At 39.7% G+C, this 20,109-nt stretch overlaps 1 protein-coding gene across 1 annotated transcript in view; it reads left to right on the plus strand.

Moving 5' to 3' along the window:
* FHDC1 (FH2 domain containing 1) overlaps positions 1-20,109 on the plus strand; it is a 37,007-nt gene that overhangs the window by 7,359 nt on the left and 9,539 nt on the right. The window contains exons 3-10 of the mRNA XM_032109624.1: positions 4,585-4,646; positions 5,163-5,265; positions 13,414-13,499; positions 13,581-13,681; positions 16,341-16,411; positions 16,529-16,636; positions 17,533-17,603; positions 19,933-20,050. Of these exons, the coding sequence (XP_031965515.1) occupies positions 4,585-4,646; positions 5,163-5,265; positions 13,414-13,499; positions 13,581-13,681; positions 16,341-16,411; positions 16,529-16,636; positions 17,533-17,603; positions 19,933-20,050 (720 nt within the window). The remainder of the gene's footprint in view (positions 1-4,584; positions 4,647-5,162; positions 5,266-13,413; positions 13,500-13,580; positions 13,682-16,340; positions 16,412-16,528; positions 16,637-17,532; positions 17,604-19,932; positions 20,051-20,109) is intronic.

The following is a 20,109-nucleotide window of genomic DNA, read 5'->3' on the forward strand; positions in this document are numbered from 1 at the left end:
AGTATATCAGCAATGAATTTTCAAGATAATTTCAAGTGCATAAACTCAACTTTTGCTTAGATCCAAATCTGAAAAAAATAGCACATGTCTGAATTGCTGTGCAGAAGTGCATGGCCAGAGAGTGCACTGTTGTCACTATGGGGTCCCTCTTGGTGCAACGGTGAAGTTTCCGTGGAAGTGGTGAAGAGTTACTCTACAGCCAGTGTTGAGGGCATTGCCCCAGAGACTGTGGAGGAGATTTGGGGTTTCATACCTTTGCCAGAGATCGCTGTTGATTATGAAATCATGAGCAGTTTTGGTAAAAGTTCTACACATGTAAGGCTTACAAGACTGCATGTCCTTCTAATTCCTCACTTGACAGTGATTTATACAGGGAATTTAGATGTAACATCATCGTTATAACAGAAGTCCCTTTTGACGTTTGAGTCAAACTCCTACAGCAAATGCTTTCCTTTTTGTAAACAAGCCCTCACCAAGCCCTTAGGAGATTAATTAACATGTTTCCTTCACTAAAGGCTTAATTTGCCCTATGGTTCCATGTAATTTGAGGCTCTGAAAAATAGGGGGTGCAAGATTAAGTTTACACACCAATTTACTTTCCCCATTCTTCAGTGGTGTCCCAGTGTGGCACAACATACACTCACCCAGGCTGTCATCAGCCTGGCAGCGGAGTGGGCAGAACAGCTTCTGGTTAGCCTGGGGAATTAGTCTTGCTTTCTCCTTCAAACTGTGTCTTTGCTCCTGTCTCTCACCTCACACCATCTGTCTGCTGGCTCTGGACAGATATTGGATAATATAATGCAGATACTGCACCCTCTGTAAACATACTTAAGCAGCTCAGCAGAGTGCTGTGAGGTTCTTAGTTTGTTTTCTGCTGCAGTAGTCTTCTGCTCTTTGGGTGAGTTTTGATGACTTTGTGAAAGGGTGCAGTGAATTCAAGAACCTGTGCAAGGGGATAGCGAGAACAGAGAGAAGGAAGATGGAAGAAGTGAACAGAATCTCTCTTGTCCCCTCCCCTAGATATGCCCTCTCTCTGTTTTCCCTGTGCCTGCTCAGATGCTCATTCCACCTTCTTGAGAGCTGATTCAACCTGTTAATCCAGTGAAGAACTAACAGCAAGAACCAGATGAGATGAGTGCCAGTACCTGCCTAAGAGAGCAGGCTGGGAACGTGACAAGGGAGGATGACACGGAGTGGGACAGCGCTTTAGTAAGCTGCTAGGTTCACTCTGCTGCACCGTGACTCCAGGCATGGAGTGATGAGTAGTGTGTTGTAATGTGAAGTGGAAGTTGAAACAGGAAGTTATTTATATCCTACCTAAACTTCAGCACCAAACCTGAGCCACCAGGCTGTTCCACGCTTGCTGTAATTTGTAAACTGTATCCCACCTTGTGAGCCCCCATTGTTCTTATGCGAAGAAAGCATACAATGTTTTGTTTTACTGATCCGTTAAAGTAAATCCACTTTGTCATGTTTCTGTTCTTCATTGATGATTTCATGGCAAGAAACTTCTGTTCCATTTCTCCAGTCGCTACAAAGTCAGTTTTGATGTGGGTCTTTTTGTGTCTCCCAGGACACTCCTCTGAATCTTTTGCATTGATTACAAATTTGTGTTGGGGTTCAGGAGTAGATATCCTCTTACCATCAACACAGCTTCACCGTGGTATTCAGGCTAATTTTCTCCTTCTCATAGTGCCTTGAAAACTGAACATGTCTGTGGTGGATTAACATTTGTCAAACTGAGGCCTGTTATTGTGTGATCTGTGCCCACTGCAGATTTTGGAAATGTGCTGGGTTGAATACTCTGGTGATGAAAAGCAGATTCATGAGTAAATTGCTGTCCTTGGTTTAAAGATTGCACTGTTTATAAAGCAGAGGTGGCAAGTGTCTGACCTGTGATGCTTTGCATTGGATAGCAAAGTGCAGGTGTGGAGATGGTGGAAAGTATCTGAGAGAATTGCAGTATTTCCAGTTTCAGAGAGTAGAAGATGAGAATGGAGAAAGCTCTCATGAATTTATCTAAAGTAAATCATAAGAAACCGTATGAGAGGTTTTTTTTGCTGTAGAGAATCCCAGTGAGACTAGGAATGCCTGTTCTCAATTCTCAGTTACAGTCCAGTGTAACTTTTTGAGTCAAGAAGTCCGGGGGTATTACTGGTGGACAGCACTTCAAAGCCTCTTTGGGTGGTGAACAGAGCCCTGAAACGTGCAGTGCCGGCAGCAGTGTGTGAGCAGAAGACAGGAACAGACTGAGCAGAATTTAGAAAAAGCTGCGGTAATGTTTAAAGGGTAAAAAGCAACAGCAGACAGTGCTCTGCATGAGCGAAATCAAATGAAATCTCAGTGGAGAAGAGTAGACATTGTGAACAGATGTTCAGGCTGAGGTTATGAATCTAATATGTAACTGAATGTGAGATGGAAGATCGTGTATTTGTGTGCAAGGAGTAGGGACTTGTATTTATGGAGTGTCTGCCAGGTTCCCCTTTTCTCCTCCTTGTGCTCCCATCTGGAAACTCCTCGAAGGTAGTTACATAATGACAGCATTTTCAAACACTTTTGATAAGCTTGAAGTAGACACCAAGCAAAGAGTGACCAAAAACTGAGCCTTGTTCTGATTGTGTGCTTAAACAAGAAATCAGGGGAGAAATAGAGTACAGTCATATACAGAGCAAGAAGTGTGTGTAAAATCCTGGTACTTGAGAACAGCTATGACATTTTTATGTTGTGCTGATAAGACAAATGCAGCTGTGTATGTTCCCGTCTGTTGTTTTCTTCAAGGGGAGATATTAAAAAAAAAAAAAATTCTGTAATTTGTTTGAAGTTGTACTGTAAATCTGAGTTGTGCCATGGAAAACAGAGGTTTACTCAGCTGACGATCAGTCTTCTTGTAGCAGTTACTGACTGTGATTTAAAAAATGTGCACAAGATTAACTCTGAGTATGCTTAAATACCCCAAACAAACCAAAAGCCAAATGATGGTGAAGCTTATAGGCTTAAAGTAGTACAGAGAAATCAGAGAATTAGGGGTGACCGGAGCAACTGGAGACTGGAGCTACAGTTAGAGAGGTCAGTGAGAGGTCCCTGCAGTAAAACATTTGAAAAAGATTAGATACTGCAGGGGGAGAGATAGTTGAACCTGTCCTGTGTTAAGGGGCTTTTCCTTAATGATCTGTTGGGGGCCTCTCAGCTCTTAAGATAACAGGAGAATAAACCACAATCTGTCCCCTTATCTCTGCATATGCTAAAACTGAAGGTCTTCAGGCTACCAATCATCTAATTAAAACTAATATGCTGATATTTCCTGTGTTTTCTAGTCTTTGCTGTTTTCAGATGAGAGGAAATTCCAGGATTTCAGAAAACTTTTCGATATGACTCACTATTTCAGGAGAGGTGTATGTTGAGGGTAGCCCATTAATTATACCTTTATTTTCACTGTCACCAGCTGACTGCGGGCTAATTCAATTTCGTGACAATGCCAATGTTGCATTTATATATCTACTTCTAATCTGAGCACTGTTACAAAGGTCAAAATGCCTTTCCAGTTGTCAAAACCACAAACAGCATGCGAGTCCAAGAGTAGTCTTGAACATCTATATGTACTGAGCTCTTTTATTGTAGCAGTCAGGTGGAACTGTTAAGGTGAAACAATTCTCTTGTCCTTGTAAATCTCATGACTTTTGTAGCTGTTATCACTAGAATAGCTGTGGTAAAATTTTAACCTTAAGGACACAATTTGCTGAAACAGGGCAAGCCTCTCAGGTTTAAACTTGTATGCTGGTACAGGAAGAAAAACTAGTATAAAAGAGGCACTTTTATTTAAAAATTTTTTACAAAATTAGGGGAGAATATTGCAGGGTGTTTTGTTTGGGTTTTTTTCCCCTCTGCCTAATCCTCAGAATTGTACATGTAAGATGATACAGCAAACCAACTTTGAAATACAAAACTGGGAGAGACTGTTATTTTATTATGGATTTCTGTTTGCTTCTAGGTAAAGCAAACAGTTTTGAGCATCATCTGTTTCAGGGTTTGATTCAAGATTGACTTACTTATCTTCCCCTGAATCAGTGTGGCTGTTAGTTGGCATGAATTAAATCAGTAGTGCACCTGACCTCTGCTTAGAAATCCCATCCTCACATTTGTCAGAAAACCTCTGAATTTACATGGGTTTTGAAGTGCGGTGTTCACTAATCTTGGGGCTTTCAAATGCAATATAGTGTATTACTGCATAAGCAACATTTTGTAGATGCAGGGTTATGAAATAAGCAAGAAGAATGTTTTTACTTTGTAATGAAATAGAAATATTGATTCCTTCCTTCCTTATATGTTGCTATGGAATTTTTTGCTTCACTTGGAAAAAGGTGATGTGAGTGTGCTGTGTATTTCTGTGGTATAAACTAGTTTTGCAGTATATAAGTATATATAATATATATTTTGCAGTTGATAAGAAGTGACTGTATATTTATTTGGCCTGGGATTTGGTGGCAACTGCAAACAGTTACCTGTAGCAATTTAAGAAATGATATCTGCATTATACGCTATTTTCTTAGGTATTGTTAGATTAATCTCTCTTGCTTTCTCTCCCAGGTTTCCATTTTGGATGCAAAACGAAGTATGAACATTGGGATATTTCTCAAACAATTCAAAAAGTAAGAATTCTTTGTGGTTCTCATAAAATATATACATTGTGTTCTGTTCCTTGTGGAGTTTTCAGTTTTATGTCGTTTTCTCAAAAGTAATTTGACATAATTTGTTTTCTAGTATGTTTAGTTTTGAGCGCCTTTATGACTTAGCAGCAAACATTTGGAGTTTGCTGATATTAACCAGTTGAAGGGAGTTTTCAGGTATGGTTAAGGGAAGCCTCATGTAACCTCTTGTAACACTGCCCATGAACTGCCTTTCCTCTCTTTAGAAACAATTAGGAAGGGGCAATGTGAGGAACTTTTTTAAGAGCGAGCTGTTTCACTGCTGCCTGTATTCACTGATAATGTTGCCCTTTAATAAAGGCATCACCGAAATGGTGTTGGAGCAGCGCTGCTGTGGACACTGATGCATCCACAACCTCTTTATAACTCTGTTGAGTAGCCCAGGCATGGCTTTTTGAATCTGTGCAACTGTTCACCCTGCAAGTGTTAGAAATGTATATGCTCAATTGTTTTTTCAAGGTCTGCCGAATCCATCACTGAAGATATTTATCATGGAAGGAGTCAGCCCTATGGTTCTGAACTGCTACATGAATTTCTTAAATTGTTACCAGAAGCAGAGGAGGTAAATAATGGTTTTACGTGGAACTTACTTTTGGTAGAATTTTGCTTACTGGGATTCCAACATGAAGCTCTGTAAAACAGGAATCTCAATGCCTTCCTGAGAGTAGGGAATAGGGAACCACTGAGTGCAAAAATTTAATCTTCATTTGACTTATGGTATTGAGGTCGCAGTGTAGTCATTCCCTTCACATCAAGTAATTTGACCTGCTTTTAGGGAGCTGATAAGACATTTTTTTGTTTTTATGATGTCCCTTTTGTCCCATAGACAGCAAGATCTGGAACCTTCCTATGTACAGGTAACTTGCTCTAGGGAGGTCAGAAAATTCAGAATCCAAGTATATTCTAAGCAAACAAATTTCCCTTCTTTGGCACCTGCCTCATGCTTTCTCATTGCAGTGCCTGTGAGTTGGATATTGGTAGCCCTGTGCTGCTGCCTTTTTGCCATCTGGTTAACTGCCTGCTTGGTGCATCCGGGATCTGTCTGTTCCTGGGCCTGGTCACTGGGTTCCAATAGTGCAGCACCCGTGGAATTTGCTACCATGGCTTAGTGCTCAAAGGAGACATGTTAGAAGGCACAGAATTACTAGCATGACCTTCTCAGTGTTCCTGTGATCACCGTATGACCAACATCCAAGAGCAGCTTTTCCCCTTCCAGTCCCAAACTTCAAGTCTATTTACATGATTAAAGAGGTGAAGCTCCATCAACTGACCTAGGAGCCCTGCTTAATGATGTACAGTTCCTTGGCTGCTCACTATTGGCACTGACCCATTTGTATGTACTTGAGAGAAATGTAAACCACAAACCTGACAAAATTAGCATTAGAATTGCCTGAGTGCTTCACATCAAAGTGAGTGACTGAAACTTGGGAAATTGCTAAGTTAAGGTCCACATACAGATCAGCCTCAACTCACATGCTTTACTATTTCAAGGTCATACTGTCAAAGCACTTTGTTTCCTCTGTAGAGCAGCAAATCTCAGGTCCAGTCATCAGTAGAACATGTTAAAACCTTTGCTGTCAAATTTATGACCCTAAATTGGGCAGCCTTTGCAGAGAATCTTGTAAAAATTGTGTTATGTTATTTTATACTTGATTAATGTATCTCTTAGAGTTGGGGGGATATCAACAAGTTGAAAGGTAATTAATAAAAAAAAAAAATAGGTGACAGTAGTTCTGGGACCTCAAAACTATTCCCTCTTCCCTCTTTGTTTGCGTTTTAGTACATATTCCATTATATAAACAGAACTTATCTCCTTCCTCTGAAAGTCAGAGAACAATGGAGTGCTCACTTGAAAGAGAGTGACTCCTAGTTAACTTTGTGTATAGTCAGAAAATTAGACTTAAAGAAAAGTACTTTTTCTTCTTTTCCTCTTTCTGGCTTAGATCTTGGTTGTTATTTTATGACAAGTAGAAAATCTTTCTATTAATGTAGTCTGTGTGATATAACTGTTGTCATTCAGCTAGCATTGTAATGTAAGTTGTTGAATTTTATCAATTTTGTCTGCAATGCTCAACTGGATGCATTAGCTACCCAATAGGTACTGCTAAGAGTAAAAAGGTGTGTTTATTGATTTGACAACAGGTCTGTCCCTCAAGATCGTGGGGCCAGAGAGCTTACTAAGTGCTTTGAAGGAGTCACTTGAGAAATTAATGGAAGATATTCTGTGATACAGGAGAGTATTAGAAATTGAGGGGTATCAGACATGAGATTTGTTGCTGTTCCCATGGGAAGGCTGGAAAGAGGCTACTTTCCAGTGTGCAGGTGTTTGTATGTATTTAATTGATTTCATGCATCAGAAAAAGGAAATTGTTTAACCTTTTTGGATTTTTCCCCTTGAGAGCTGGGTGGGTGGTGGCAGGCAAGACAGGGAGAAAATCCTGAATGGAAGGGACTGATGATTCTGCTGGTATGGAAAAATGTTTCCATGCCTTCACGTCTTCATGCTTGATGTGGCCAAGGAATAAGTGGGTCCAGTAAATCGCTCACTACAGTGGCTCCTAAAATTTTAGTGTAGGCAGTTAAAAAATTCGTTCTTTTTAGGAGCCTCAGAGCTTTTTATTTCTTTTTCACTATTTTCCCCCTAAATGTATGTTCATTGTTCTCGTGCTATGTCCCCTTAGTTTTTCTTAGTTTATTGCCTGCTTCCTAGTCTGAATAGCTGTCTCCTAGAATAGTGATTCACCATTTGCTAAGGGAAAGGCATCAGAAGTTTACGGCCCCATATACAAATAATCCAGAATCACTAGAGATACCAGGTGAAGTGGTGTTATTTGTTCTGCTGTTCCCTCTTCTGTTTAATACTCCCTTATTTCTTTTTGCCATATCACATGAGATACCTTTGGCAAGCTGTCATCACATTGGCCTTGCACAATGTTGCACCCATCCTCAGCAAGGATTCCCTGGGATTGCCCTTAAGATACTTCCTGTTCTCCTAAAGACCTGCTTTGTTGTTGTAAGAGTTGGCAATTACTCTGAGCAGAGACTTAAGCACTCCAATCCTAAAAGGTTAGTGGCTGTTCAGTTACCAGGGCAAACTGTCTCGTGTAACCGTGGGTGGGCTTCTGCAGTTCCTCTCTGTATGCCCTTTGCAGTAGCTCAGGTATTTACAGTCACATTTGCCTGTATGCACAGGTTTCTTGCAAGCTGGACGGAGAGCCAAGTGCCTTCTGCTAGGCTTGTGCTCTGCACCAGTAACTGTGCTTTGAGATGTCTTCTGCTTTTTCTTTTCCATTTTACCATAAATCCTTAAACTGTAAAAGTGAAAGGAGGGAGAGGAATGCCATTCCTGCTCATAGCTTTAGCAAGGGCAACTCTGGACTATTTTGTTTCTTCTTTTTTACCAAGAAGTTTAAGTTTACAGTTTACCTAGTGTGAATAAACACCAGCTTTGAACTCCAATCGTATCTTCTCTAGAAGTGTTGTGATACACAGTCACATTACATGAATGTGCCCCTGGTCACTTGTTTGACGTTTTTGACATATTTTAGATCATTTCAGTTTATAGTATCTCAGGCACCTGAGATGGTATTCGAGATTTTTGACAATGGAGGCCAGGTACTTGGACTAACAAATACATTTAACATCTGTTGTCTTTAAAATTATTCTAAATGCAGTACTGTAATGTGGCAGCTCTATTTGCATGCAGAAATAGGTGTCAGTACTACTAATTTTCTAGCTGTTTTCTATGAAAAATCCCAGCAGCTATCAAAGCTGTTGAGATTTTTGCATGTAAATGGCAAATACCAGCTCCTTACTGAATGTTTTTCTCGAACTGAGTAAGACTATTACTGACATATTGGCACTGCTGTGAAGTCTTTCCTACAACTTAAAACGTTTGGGTATTTTCAAATGTTTAATTTGAAAAACTTGACAAATACTTGAAGCTGGCCATCATGGAGCTTGCTGCAAGGCTCCGCTCAACGTTTTGTTCAGGGCTGTTTGTGGGTGTATGGCCTGGCCACTATACAGTGGTTAGAAAAAAGTCCAAGCAAATGTATAAAAATTCTCAACACATTAACAAGTAGGGTAAGATCACTGATTTTGTTTAAGCCGTCTTAGATGTCCTGCTGTTTGTACCATACTGTGCTTAGAAGTTTTTTAAGGAGAAAGAAACACCTATTTGGAATCTCATCTGCTTCATCCCTTTTTTCAGTTTGGTTTTTTTTCCAGGGAACCTTGACTGAAGCACTGGTCTTCTCTGCTGTATCACTTCTGAAAAGATTCCTAGCTGTTTCTGAATGATATCCTGTTGAAATGGCTGACAGCTTTAATTTACTGGAATCCTGACTAAAGCAGAGAAGAAGCTTTTAGCTGCTTTTATGTGCATATCATTGCAGTCTTCAGCAGGCCCAGACTGGAAAAGTTGAGAGAGTCCAGTGTTTAACGAGCTAGAGTAGCCAGAATTTGTACTTAAAATATATACAGAAGAGCGCATATAATACTGGCAGTCAGCTCACCTACACACATGCACGCCCAGGTTATCAACACAATGTCTTAACTTCCTTAATAATGTCTCAAGCCTGTCCTTTGCTTGTGTGCTCTGATTTCAAACCCTGGTCATCCGTCACCTGCTTTACTGGAACAGCTCTACCCTTTATGAACCCTGTCTGTAGTTAACTGCTCCCTCCTTTCCTCAGCTAGTGCTTTACAGGGCAGACCATCCTTCAGAGCTTTCATCTCCTCTTCCTTTTTTGCCCTTTATGATTACCTGCAGGTTTTTCTCCATTTCTTTTTATCATTTGCTGATAGTGGTTTGCCACTGCCCAGGCTTGTGAACCCCATGGTGCCTCACTCCCTCATCCATCAGCTGGTTTCCCACATGCCCTTGCAGTTGGATTCCACTGTGATGCCTTTTGGGGCTTTGGTATTTTTTAACTCTCTTTTTTGTTAGTGTCCTGATTATTTGCAGAGGTATGGACATATTAAATAATAATTAAAAAACCACAGAGAAAATGTTTATTCTTCTTCTTCAAAGCTCCTGCATAGATACAAGATCTGCAAGGTACCTGTTGTATGCCATAAAGTAAAATCCCACTATAAGTGCTACTGGTAGCTCAAAAATTACCAAGAACTTGAATACAGTAGCTTTCGTTCTGCAAGGTATAATGACATACTTGCAATGGGCATCTCTACTGGAGTTGTTCACAAATCAAATCAAAGATCAGGCTTTCTATGTTTCATAACTGTTCTTGAAATAAAGCAAATTACAGATGTGAGAACCTTGTGTATCTAAAATCAGATTTAGTGTGCATGGGCATGCATGGACAGTGCAAATGCATATTCCGTATACAAATATAATGAAAAATTAAATTAGTAGCTCTGCACCCAATTTGAGTAATACAGAGCTGAGCATACAATGTAATTATGCTCTCTTGCATACACACATTACACTGCCATATCTCGGTACGTGCCTGCCTACTCTTGTGGAAAAGTTTTGTTGTGCTTGAAGAGAGAAGGTCAAGGCCAGAACTGATAGGGTTATTCATTAAAATTTTATAATAAACCACATTTTTTAGCTCTCTTGTGTTCTCGGACTAATTATAAACCGATCTACTATATCTGTTAACATTATTAATAGTGAACATAGTTGTCAATCCCCATAGTTTCTTTGCAGCTCCTGGCTGCAGTTGGTATTTGAATTTGACTCCCATTTCTGGGAGCCATCAGAGAATCTTAGGTTTTCTTCCGGAATACTTGGACAATATGGCAGCAGCAGCAAGTAGAGACAGTCCCATGGGATTTTGAATAGTCTCCCTTGGAATGTGTAATGACAGACATCCAAAATGTGTTCCTGTAATTTTTAGCTTTGGGGTTCAGAAGTTGGTTTTTTTAGTTTATTGGTAGTGTTGATAAAGTCAAATAACTTTTTTTTTTTTCCCCACATGGTGAGAATTATTTTTCAATTATGAAATTTTTAAGAAAGAGGGAACACAAAAATTGCTATCCTGTCTTTACTGTAGCTTCTTCCCAGACTACTTACTGTTTCAAGGCCAAGATAAGAGATTATTTAGTCTTGTCTGTGAAAAACTTAAGACATGTATGGAGAACCAGGCTATGTTTGCCAAATTCCATGGTGAAAAGGACCATACAACTCTGTCATGTTCCTGTTTTGTCTGTTTGTGGAATGGGTCACTGTTCTCCGCCATCCTAGGGTTTTGGGCTTCTTGGGTGAGCTGCCTTGATGCTTCTTACAAAGGTAGTTTGGGATATCTAAGGAGGAGACAGTGTTAGGGTTAGGCAGTAGATGTAGGCTGGGAAAAGTGTAAGCAGGTGATGAGCACATTTTTGTTTCAAGTCTGATTACACAGACTTTCTTCTGGGTTGACTATTGGCCAAAGCTTTCTGCATAGTGACATTCACACCCCATCCTACCCATCAGAAGGCAGGCTCAGTCAATGTCTTCTGTTGTGCATGTGTAGGAATGTTCCTCCTCTGAACTAATTCTGGGATTTAGAATCCCTTGTACCACTTCAGGCCTTTTTCCTACTAGGGTAGAAGAAAGAGGTTTTCATCCAGTGCATGTAAAACTAAAATTCCACATAGAAAACATTGATTGCTACTTACTGTTGAAAGTATATTTAAATACAGTACTGGTAGCATCAGTAAGTTAATATTCCTGTGAGTGCCTCAGGATCTCTTCTTGTTCACTTTTTGTATATTTAAGTCTTCAAATTGCATCTTCCTATAATTACCTGTGGCTTATATGCTATGAATTTGGTGAGGTGGCGTGGGTTTTTTTGGTGGGCTGCTTTTCTTTCTTTCCTCCCTCTCTCCCATATCTGAATGCCTGTATCCTTTTCAGGCAAAATCTGATGTTTGCAAGATACTAAAATGAGGTTGGAGAACTTGCAGGCTTTTTTGTTTAGGTTGCAGACCACTATTTTTGGGAAGCTAGGTTAAAGAACACCTTTAAAGACTGAGATAGGAGACATCTCCCACTCCCCACTTAATGATGTAGAAAAAGTGTTTATTTTGGGTTTGTTTCTTGCTCGTTTAACACCTTAGAATTATCAGGAATGTCAAGTCTGGTCTTTCCTGTTTTTTTGTTGGCAGACTTCTTGAATTACTCAGTAAATTAGGAGTTTTCTCAGGCCTAAAAAAAATGGGTATGCTGTTTATCTTTAGAAGGAGCTTTTGTCTGAGTGTCTTGAGTTAAATGGGGGTCTGGCAGTGTTAGGAAATGGAGTTAGATAGCCTGAATAAAAATTGCTCTCTGATTAGAGGTCTCTTTCTTGGTCATAAGAGTTTGTTAGGTTTTTTTCCTGTTCATTTGTTTGTTGATGTGTTTTTTAATTCGAAAGGAAATTCATTTTTATTCTGGGTTTAATTCGTATTTTTTGTTTTCTCTTTCTTTATGTGTTCTCATCATTTCCATTTTTTTATGATGTGGAAAAATGGGAATAAAGCAGAAAAAAGCTGTTAAAAGAATCCTTTTCTCCTACTAGTTCAGAACCCTGATTTGGCATAGCATATTTGTCTTTCACTACAGATCAATTACTTTTTTACTGTCAAAGCAGAAAAATACCTGAAGTGATTAATTTGTAGGCTGATTCTTTAAAAAAAAAGTGTATATCTTGCTAAATCATGGCAGCTGGGTAACTGTTGATGCCCTGGTGTAGTGTCCCTCTCTCAAATAGCTGAATATGCTTTCTAAAACTGAAGACCATCTGTGTAAATGTGGTTGTGAATGGGCTTTAAGTGTGATGTTACACACAGGAAGGATGATGAGGTGATGTCTAAATCAGTGGAAACATACAAGTGCTGCTAGGTGTGAACTTGTTGGTCTGGTTGAATGAAGAAATAGTGTAACTGAGAGTGAGCTTTGCTTTTGGACACAGTTGCTGTGTTGGAAGATATGGAAGAAATTCCAGTTACGCTTAAACATATGTGCATGTATTTTTCAGTTCTTCTGTATAAACAAATAGTAAGTAAGTGGGTGGATCGGTGGCTTCCAGATCATGCAAATATATGGATTTTGGTGGAGCTGGGAAGGAAGATCAACAAAATTAATGCAGTGGTATTTCCTTTGCATGTAAATGGTGTCCTCAGAGTACTGGGAGTACTGACAACAAATTACTTAAAATGCAAGAGTGCATTTATCTTTAAAATATTTCATATGAATGAAAAATATACAAACTCAAGATGATGAAGTTTACCCCTTAAGAGCATTTTAGGGGAAATGGTTGAAGCAAGTATCTTGAAAAAAAACCTGTAACTTAAAGTTTAGTTGCATCATGCCAGTAAGATCAAGGCAAGTCCTATGCTGGATATTCCGAACACAGTTAAATTATGTACATCACAGTTGTGGAAGAGTTGAGGGTCATTTTTCAGATCATCATCAGTATCCTAAACATAGTGATGAAAGCAATCACTGATCAGAAATCAGAATCACCAATCCGAGTGATGGCATCATGGTTTTTTCTGTTGGACTGTGTAGCCAGTTTTTGGGAGAAGAGTGACATTATTTTTTAGATTTTTTTGTGGTTGGGGTGTGTGCAAATTACAGGAGCTTGAGACAGTGAAGCCATTCAGTCACTGGGTGGACTTTTCAATGCCTTCTGTTAAATTTACTGCTTTTCAAGGTGTTGCCTTCCAAAGTCAAGTTGATCTTTGATAAAATTCTTTGCTAGTGTTTTTTTCTCTTTTCTAGGTAAAGAAATTAAAAGCCTTTGATGGAGATGTATCAAAACTGTCTCAAGCCGATTCCTTCATGTATTTACTAATCCAGGTGCCAAAGTAAGGAGATAGTAGGTTTATTCTGTTTATGATAAGTGTTCTTTTTTGGCTGTCAGTTCTAAACCTGTTTGTGTACTCCAGCTATGCTCTTAGGATTGAAGCCATGGTGTTGGAGACGGAGTTCTCACCCTCCTGTGCTTCTCTACAGAATGACATGAAAATTATAAGACGGGCAACAAAAGGTAATTAAATATGTTGGGACATGCCTAATACTCTTGTTTTTGTTAGCATGTTAATTAGTCTGCATTACGAAGACCAGAGCTTGAATTTCAGGTACCTTAGCTATTAAAAGGAAGCTAACTCCCATCAAATGACAAATGCCATCAGGGTGGATCTTTCCTTCCAAAATCAAGAATCTGGAGACTTTGCATACACTAGCAACAAATTCATTTTCGAAGCCTATAAGTAATGTATCCTAAATTAACAGAAACAAAGGTGTCCATGACCAAATTAGGATGTCATCTTTTGAGTACAGTTTGCTCGCTCCTGCACTGCTCTCCCTCTGATGGAATGTGGTTGTTACACCTCTCTGCTCATTCTTTCAGAGATCCATTGAAAAAAATGACTTTTCTAAATTTCTCTGTGTGCCATTTCCTTTTGAGGTGTCAGTATTGATAGGTTAAAATCTTTATTGCAGAGAATACTGTTGCTATTCCTTTGTTTTCTGCTAATGTTCTCTATGCTTGTCTACGTGTTTTGTTCTTTACATTTCACAAGTTTTGAACTGCTGCAGCTGGTTACTTTTTAGGTAATGTAGTGTCTTGTACTCTGCAAGAAAATAGTTGATTTCCTGGTTTCAGTTAAACATTAATGTTGACCCTTTACAGTATCTTGAGTACCTATTTGTCCTGTCCCTCAATATGAAATTCCTATTTCATGTTGGAAATTTTTTGACAGGCTAGTAGATCACTGCTTAGACTGCTTCTAGTGGTATAAAAAGGTGCAGTAAGTAAAATACTCAACTATGAGCGCTGGTGATTAGAATAGTCCTTTCAAGTGAAAGCAAAGGGAAAAAAGCCTTTTCCCACCAGTGGGGATTGAACTTGTCCTTGACTCAGGAAAGCGTGCAGTACCTTAGGATTAGGTCTGAGTTTGGCCTTTTGTTGGGATCTCTTTCAAATCATTGTTCTTTGTGTTTTGAGCAACAGACATATGTGAGGGAATATGTTATGTATAAAAGCAGCCACGCCTTAATGTCCTCCTTGTCCTTCACCCAGGACGGATGTAAACTGGTGAATTAATTCCCTCCAGAGAGGAGACACTTTGGTCTCCAACTCCTGCATCAGGCCAGTCATGCAAATCACTGACTGGGCTGTCCCTGTGTTCAGTCCACTTTGTCATGCGCACTTCTCCATTTGGTCTTCTCACTTCAGGGTTTGTTGATAGCCTGAAGTTGTTTAGGAATTTTGTCTCCTTTTCTACTGCTGTCTCCTAGGCTTCTTTCCTGTAATTAAACTGAGAGAATATTTACTTCAATTCTAATGCTGGTAATCACTAAGGGTTAGGATGGTCTAAACAGCCTAGTGGATTCTCATCTAGCCTGCAAATGGATGTATGCCACAGTGACGCGGAGCAGGCTCTTACTGTGGGAAGTCTTTAGAAGTTGCTTTCTCCTCTTGGCCTTGTGAAATTTGCTATTCTCTGATTTATTCTCTCCTCTTTCTTCCTCCTTGCTTCCTCACCTATAGCTTGTTAGATCGAAGGTTATTTAATTATTTCTGTGTTTTTAGGCCGCCAGTATTGAAATCCAAATGTACAAGGGCTGTGTGCTTCCAAAATGATTGATTACTGTATTGTGTTGAGCGGCTGAATGCAGGATAGATTATAGAATGTGGACTTGGAAGCAAAATAGTTTTTAAAAGTATTTACACTGCAATCAAGAGGATTCCACCTTTTATTTTGTTCATTAATGTAAAATATAGTACCTTACATTAAAACCAGCTCATGGTGATTTTCTTGCCATATGGGCACTTGCAAATTTGGAGTTACTTTGTTTGTTGTACCACATTTATTAACTCTTTATAGTGTTGAATTTCCACATGTTATTTCTAAGGCAATCCCTCTGGTGCACATACATTTTTTTTTGCACATATATTGGTTTTTTGCTCATATGTGGCTGGGTGAAAAAGTGTATGAATTCAGATGGAACACTGCTGTGCATTTTGCACATGAATGAATATATTTACAAATGTTCAGTGTTACAAATGGCTTGTGTGATGGGAAAGCTTTAAAAGGCAGTTTTGTTCCATTTGACTCTTTGTCACACTGAATGTAACTTTGTGCTAAATCATCTTTGATATGACAAGTAAAATAAATGCTGCTCTGAGTTGGTGATCATACAGAAATAAAATGATGATTCATAGTGGGAGTGGGATAAGCAAGGAAGATTTAAACATTGCCTGTTATCTTTTCAAGCCTTATGGCCAAGTCTCCTAAAAAAAGAATAATTGTTCAAAAGCCCAATCCTGGCAGATGGCAAATGGATCCTGCAGGGTGCAGAACACTTGCCTCACACTGGAACAATGAGTAGGTGGTGAGGATACTGAACTGCTTGCATGAGACACTTCACACATTGCAGGATTAGGCCCCAAATGTTTCCTTAGCTGCTGGAGGTTGCCTTGGAAATACTACACTTGCTAAGTTAAAGTCTGAACATACACTTGAGGTCTGTTAGTTGTGCTTGTGAATTGGAAGTATATAGTGCCATTATTTTTCCCACGACCTCTTCAGTTTATTATAGTTTCCTGTCAAATTTTAAAAAAAAAGCTGAAGAGGAGCTTGGTAACTGACTGTATTTCTAAACAAACAATTGTTAGACAGCAATTTTCTTGTTCCTTACAGAGTTAATGACTTGTGAGGAACTGCATTCCATATTGCACTTGGTCCTTCAGGCTGGGAATATTATGAATGCGGTAAGTGACATCCCAAAGGGAGATGGCTGATGGACCATACTTCCTTGTTAATATTGCAGTGCTCTCATGTCATGCCTCAGCTTCTCATGTGCTCTTTTGCAAACTGTGTCTTTTTAGGGAGGTTATGCTGGCAATGCTGTTGGATTTAAATTGTCGTCACTGCTCAAGCTGGCGGATACGAAAGCAAACAAACCTGGGATGAGTCTGCTGCATTTTGTTGCTCTGGTATAGAAAAGCTATTTTGCTGGTATAAGCAACTTCTACAAATACAGGTCCATTAATTGATAGACAATAAAAGGGACCATGTGCCTCAGAAAAAAAGCAGCTTTCTCACAGCTTTGATCTAATCTTCACCTTTCTTCTCCTGCCACAAAATTCACCAAAAATACCTGGTCATCCTATCTGGAACCCCATGGAAAGCTTTAGTTTTTATATCATGTAGAAACTTGCCTTGATCAAACCTCTTCATTTTAGATTTTTTCTTACTGTCCCAAATTCTTACACTGTAGAAGTGTCTTATTTTGATAAATATTCTCTCAATCTTCCCATTGAATCTTCTGAGCAGCCTTTTTGATAGCTTTATTTTCTCCCTTGATGACTGATTTGTGTTTTTTAAAGCTGCTGCAGTCTTTTTCCAAGCTATTTTTCCTTCCTTTCAAATGTCTTGATTTTAGAAGGGAGAGAATTTAAATGCATCTATATGACTTTGGCTATCTGTGTATAAACTGGCTTAACAGATTTCCAACCAGCAAACAATAGGGTATTAATTGATGTTTGTGCAGGAAGCATCATATCTGCTCAGACAATGGCATCAGTACATCATTCTTTCCCTAGCATTCCTTATTGATACATCTGGCTTGTGTTTACTGGCAGAAGCAGCTGTTATTGTACACTGCAAAATGGAAGCTGTAGTTTAAAGTCTCCAGTTCTGATCCCTGCCTTTTTTTAAGGGGTGTCTTCCACTCAGTTGTGTTAGGATTGAATGGGAAGAAAAACAGTGTGGGAGAGAAACCTCTAAGTGCCCTCCCAGAAGCTTTAGAACAGCCAGACTTAGGGACTTTGGCATGGTGGTGGAATGTTAATGGATTGTGTGTGTTTTGGTTTTGTTCTGTTTGTTTCAGGAAGCTCAAAAGAAAGATGCTGCTCTTCTCAACTTTTCAGAAAAAATTAGGAGTGTTCATGATGCTGCCAGGTGAGTTAAAAGAAAACTGAAAACTTACGGTTACACGGTGACTTGGAATTTTCTCATTTGTGAAGCAGTGAGGCTTATTCAGGAAAGTCTTGGCACAAAACAGATTCTTACAAATGTTTACTGCAGCTTTGAGGTCTTCATTTCCATTTACTAGCAGAAGTATGCCTGCAATGTGCCTTCAGGTACGAGGTTTTTTTATTACATGATCTCCATAGGTTTTTGGTATTTCTGTCTCTGTCAAATACATGTGCCTGTTCATTACTTTTAAGGGATTGAACTAAAAGCATGTTTACTGTTTTTCCTTAAACCAATTTTCATCAGTCTCTGAGTAGGCTACAGTACTTTTCCAAATCTGGTACCAGAGACAGGTGCTGGCCCTGGCTTCACTGAGATGCTTTTTGAGGTTTCATTTGCTGTCTTGGTTGGAAAATCTGAAGGGTTTGTGGCTCTGAATTTTTTCAGCTTAAAGTCTTAAGCTGCATAATTTTAAACTGAACCTGATTCGTACCTTGATAATTGTACTTACTTTTGTGAGACAGTGTGATCTAAGTCTGAAACCTGGAAGCTAGCAATGCTGAAGTTCTGTTCCCAGTTTTGCTACTTCCTTACTCTTGAGCTTAGGGCAATCTATTTACATTCTTTTCCCAGCTGCACAGTGGATCCCGTTTCTTAGATCTGATGGAGGGTTAAATAATGTCTGCAAAAGACTGAAATCTTCTGAGGAAAGGAGTGGCCGTGGAGTTAATCAGAAAATTTTTGAGGGACCACCTGTGTGGCTCTCTGCCATCCAACCCACACACCTTTTTGGCAGTTTGCCATGTGGCCTGCTGGGGAATGTGGCTTTCCTCAGCATCCAAGCCCCCTGGCAAACAGGAGAGGAACAGGCAGAATCCCAAATTTCGTGATATTTATTTTCTAACCACTTTGTCCTTTGATCACATTTGTTAACGCTGGAAGTCTTCTGCTGTAACTCATGCTGAAGTCTATTCAGGGAGTGCATTCTGTACAGGAAAATGAAACAAAATTAAATATGTACCTCACCACTGGGCATGAGGAAGGTGTTTAGAGAGAACTGTCATGTACAAGTTGCTCATAAATCTTCTCAATTAGAGCATGTTAAAACAACTACCATTATGTTCTTTATTTTTTGTTGTCTTGCCTTCTTTACTTGTAGGCCACCCTCTTCCTCCTTCATGTTCAGAAAAATGTAGCCTGTATTTCCTACTGCTTTCCTTAGTTGCAAAAACACCATGTTTTCCCAAAACAGGGAACTAAACTTTGCAGGTGAAGTAAGCAAAGAAAAACCAGCGCACATTATATTCATGTGTCTACTGCCACACGTGTCACCGTCTGCTGCCATGTGCATTTTAATCAGGCTGCCACAAGTTCTTCAGCTTTACTGTTTGAAAGTCATGCTGGTGGTGAAACAACCTTAGGAGGAGCACGTGTACAGTTGTTTGTTCTTATCATTTGGCAAACTGTAGTGCTTCAATTCCTAGGCAAAGCTTAGTTCTCTTATGAAGGAAGTGCCACAGGTTTAGAAGCATTTACCCTTGAAGTGACTGGGACATTTAGGTGGGAACTCCTGTTGTGTGGAATGTGGGCCTCCCAGGAGAACACTTAGATTACACCAGATCAGAGCTCTTTCCTGTGATCTTCAATTTCGGAGTTCCCTTTTCACAGCAGCAGCTCTGCTGCTGGTATGTGGTAGAAGGATGAAATATTGTAACTGCTGGGTTGAGACTGTGTAGGTTGCATTGCTGTGACTGCTTAGAAGAGTGTAACATGCAATTTCGTGATGCCAAATGCTACCGCCAAAATTGGTACTCCTGGCTGACAGTCTCTTGTGGCCCCCTTTTTGTGGTAGCTCCTGCACTCAGTCATGTAATCAGTTGGACCAAGCAAAGGCTCCATCTGGAAGCAAATTGGCTTTTTCCTTTTCCTAGGTTAATTTTCAGTTCACAGAAATGGCTGGCCATCTCAAAAAGGAGTGCTAGGACAGGCACCAGGAGAGAAAAGGAACACCTAGTCAAAGGCAGGGCAGCATTAACCTTTCTAAGGTTAGGTGAGTAGGGTGGGTAGGACTGGCTGGAGCTAATCATGAAACCACACCCCATGGGAATCTTTTCAGGTTGCAAATAAGGAGAAATGTGCTTATCTCTCTCCTAACTTTCAGTGTCTACTGTGGAAAGATTTCCTGAACAGGCAGGTCTTGTTTGATAGCCCGTTTGCACCTCATGTAAAGCATCCGATTTTGCAGCATGTTGTGGCTAACCTGTGGGCCACTCCTTCTCCTTTGATAAAGATTCTCTGTATATGCTGTTTTTAGGTTATCCATTGACAATGTAGAAGCAGAGCTCCACTCACTGTCTGTCAAGACAAGATCTGTTAAAGACAGCCTCCGACGAGACCCAAAACTCTTTCACCAGATGGAAAGCTTTCTCCAGGTTTGTAGGATATCCGTGTTTAATGTGTTACTGTCGCCTGAATACAGCAGCATTCCTCA

The sequence above is a fragment of the Corvus moneduloides genome, chromosome 5 (genome assembly GCF_009650955.1).
Source record: "Corvus moneduloides isolate bCorMon1 chromosome 5, bCorMon1.pri, whole genome shotgun sequence".
Lineage (NCBI taxonomy): Eukaryota > Metazoa > Chordata > Aves > Passeriformes > Corvidae > Corvus > Corvus moneduloides.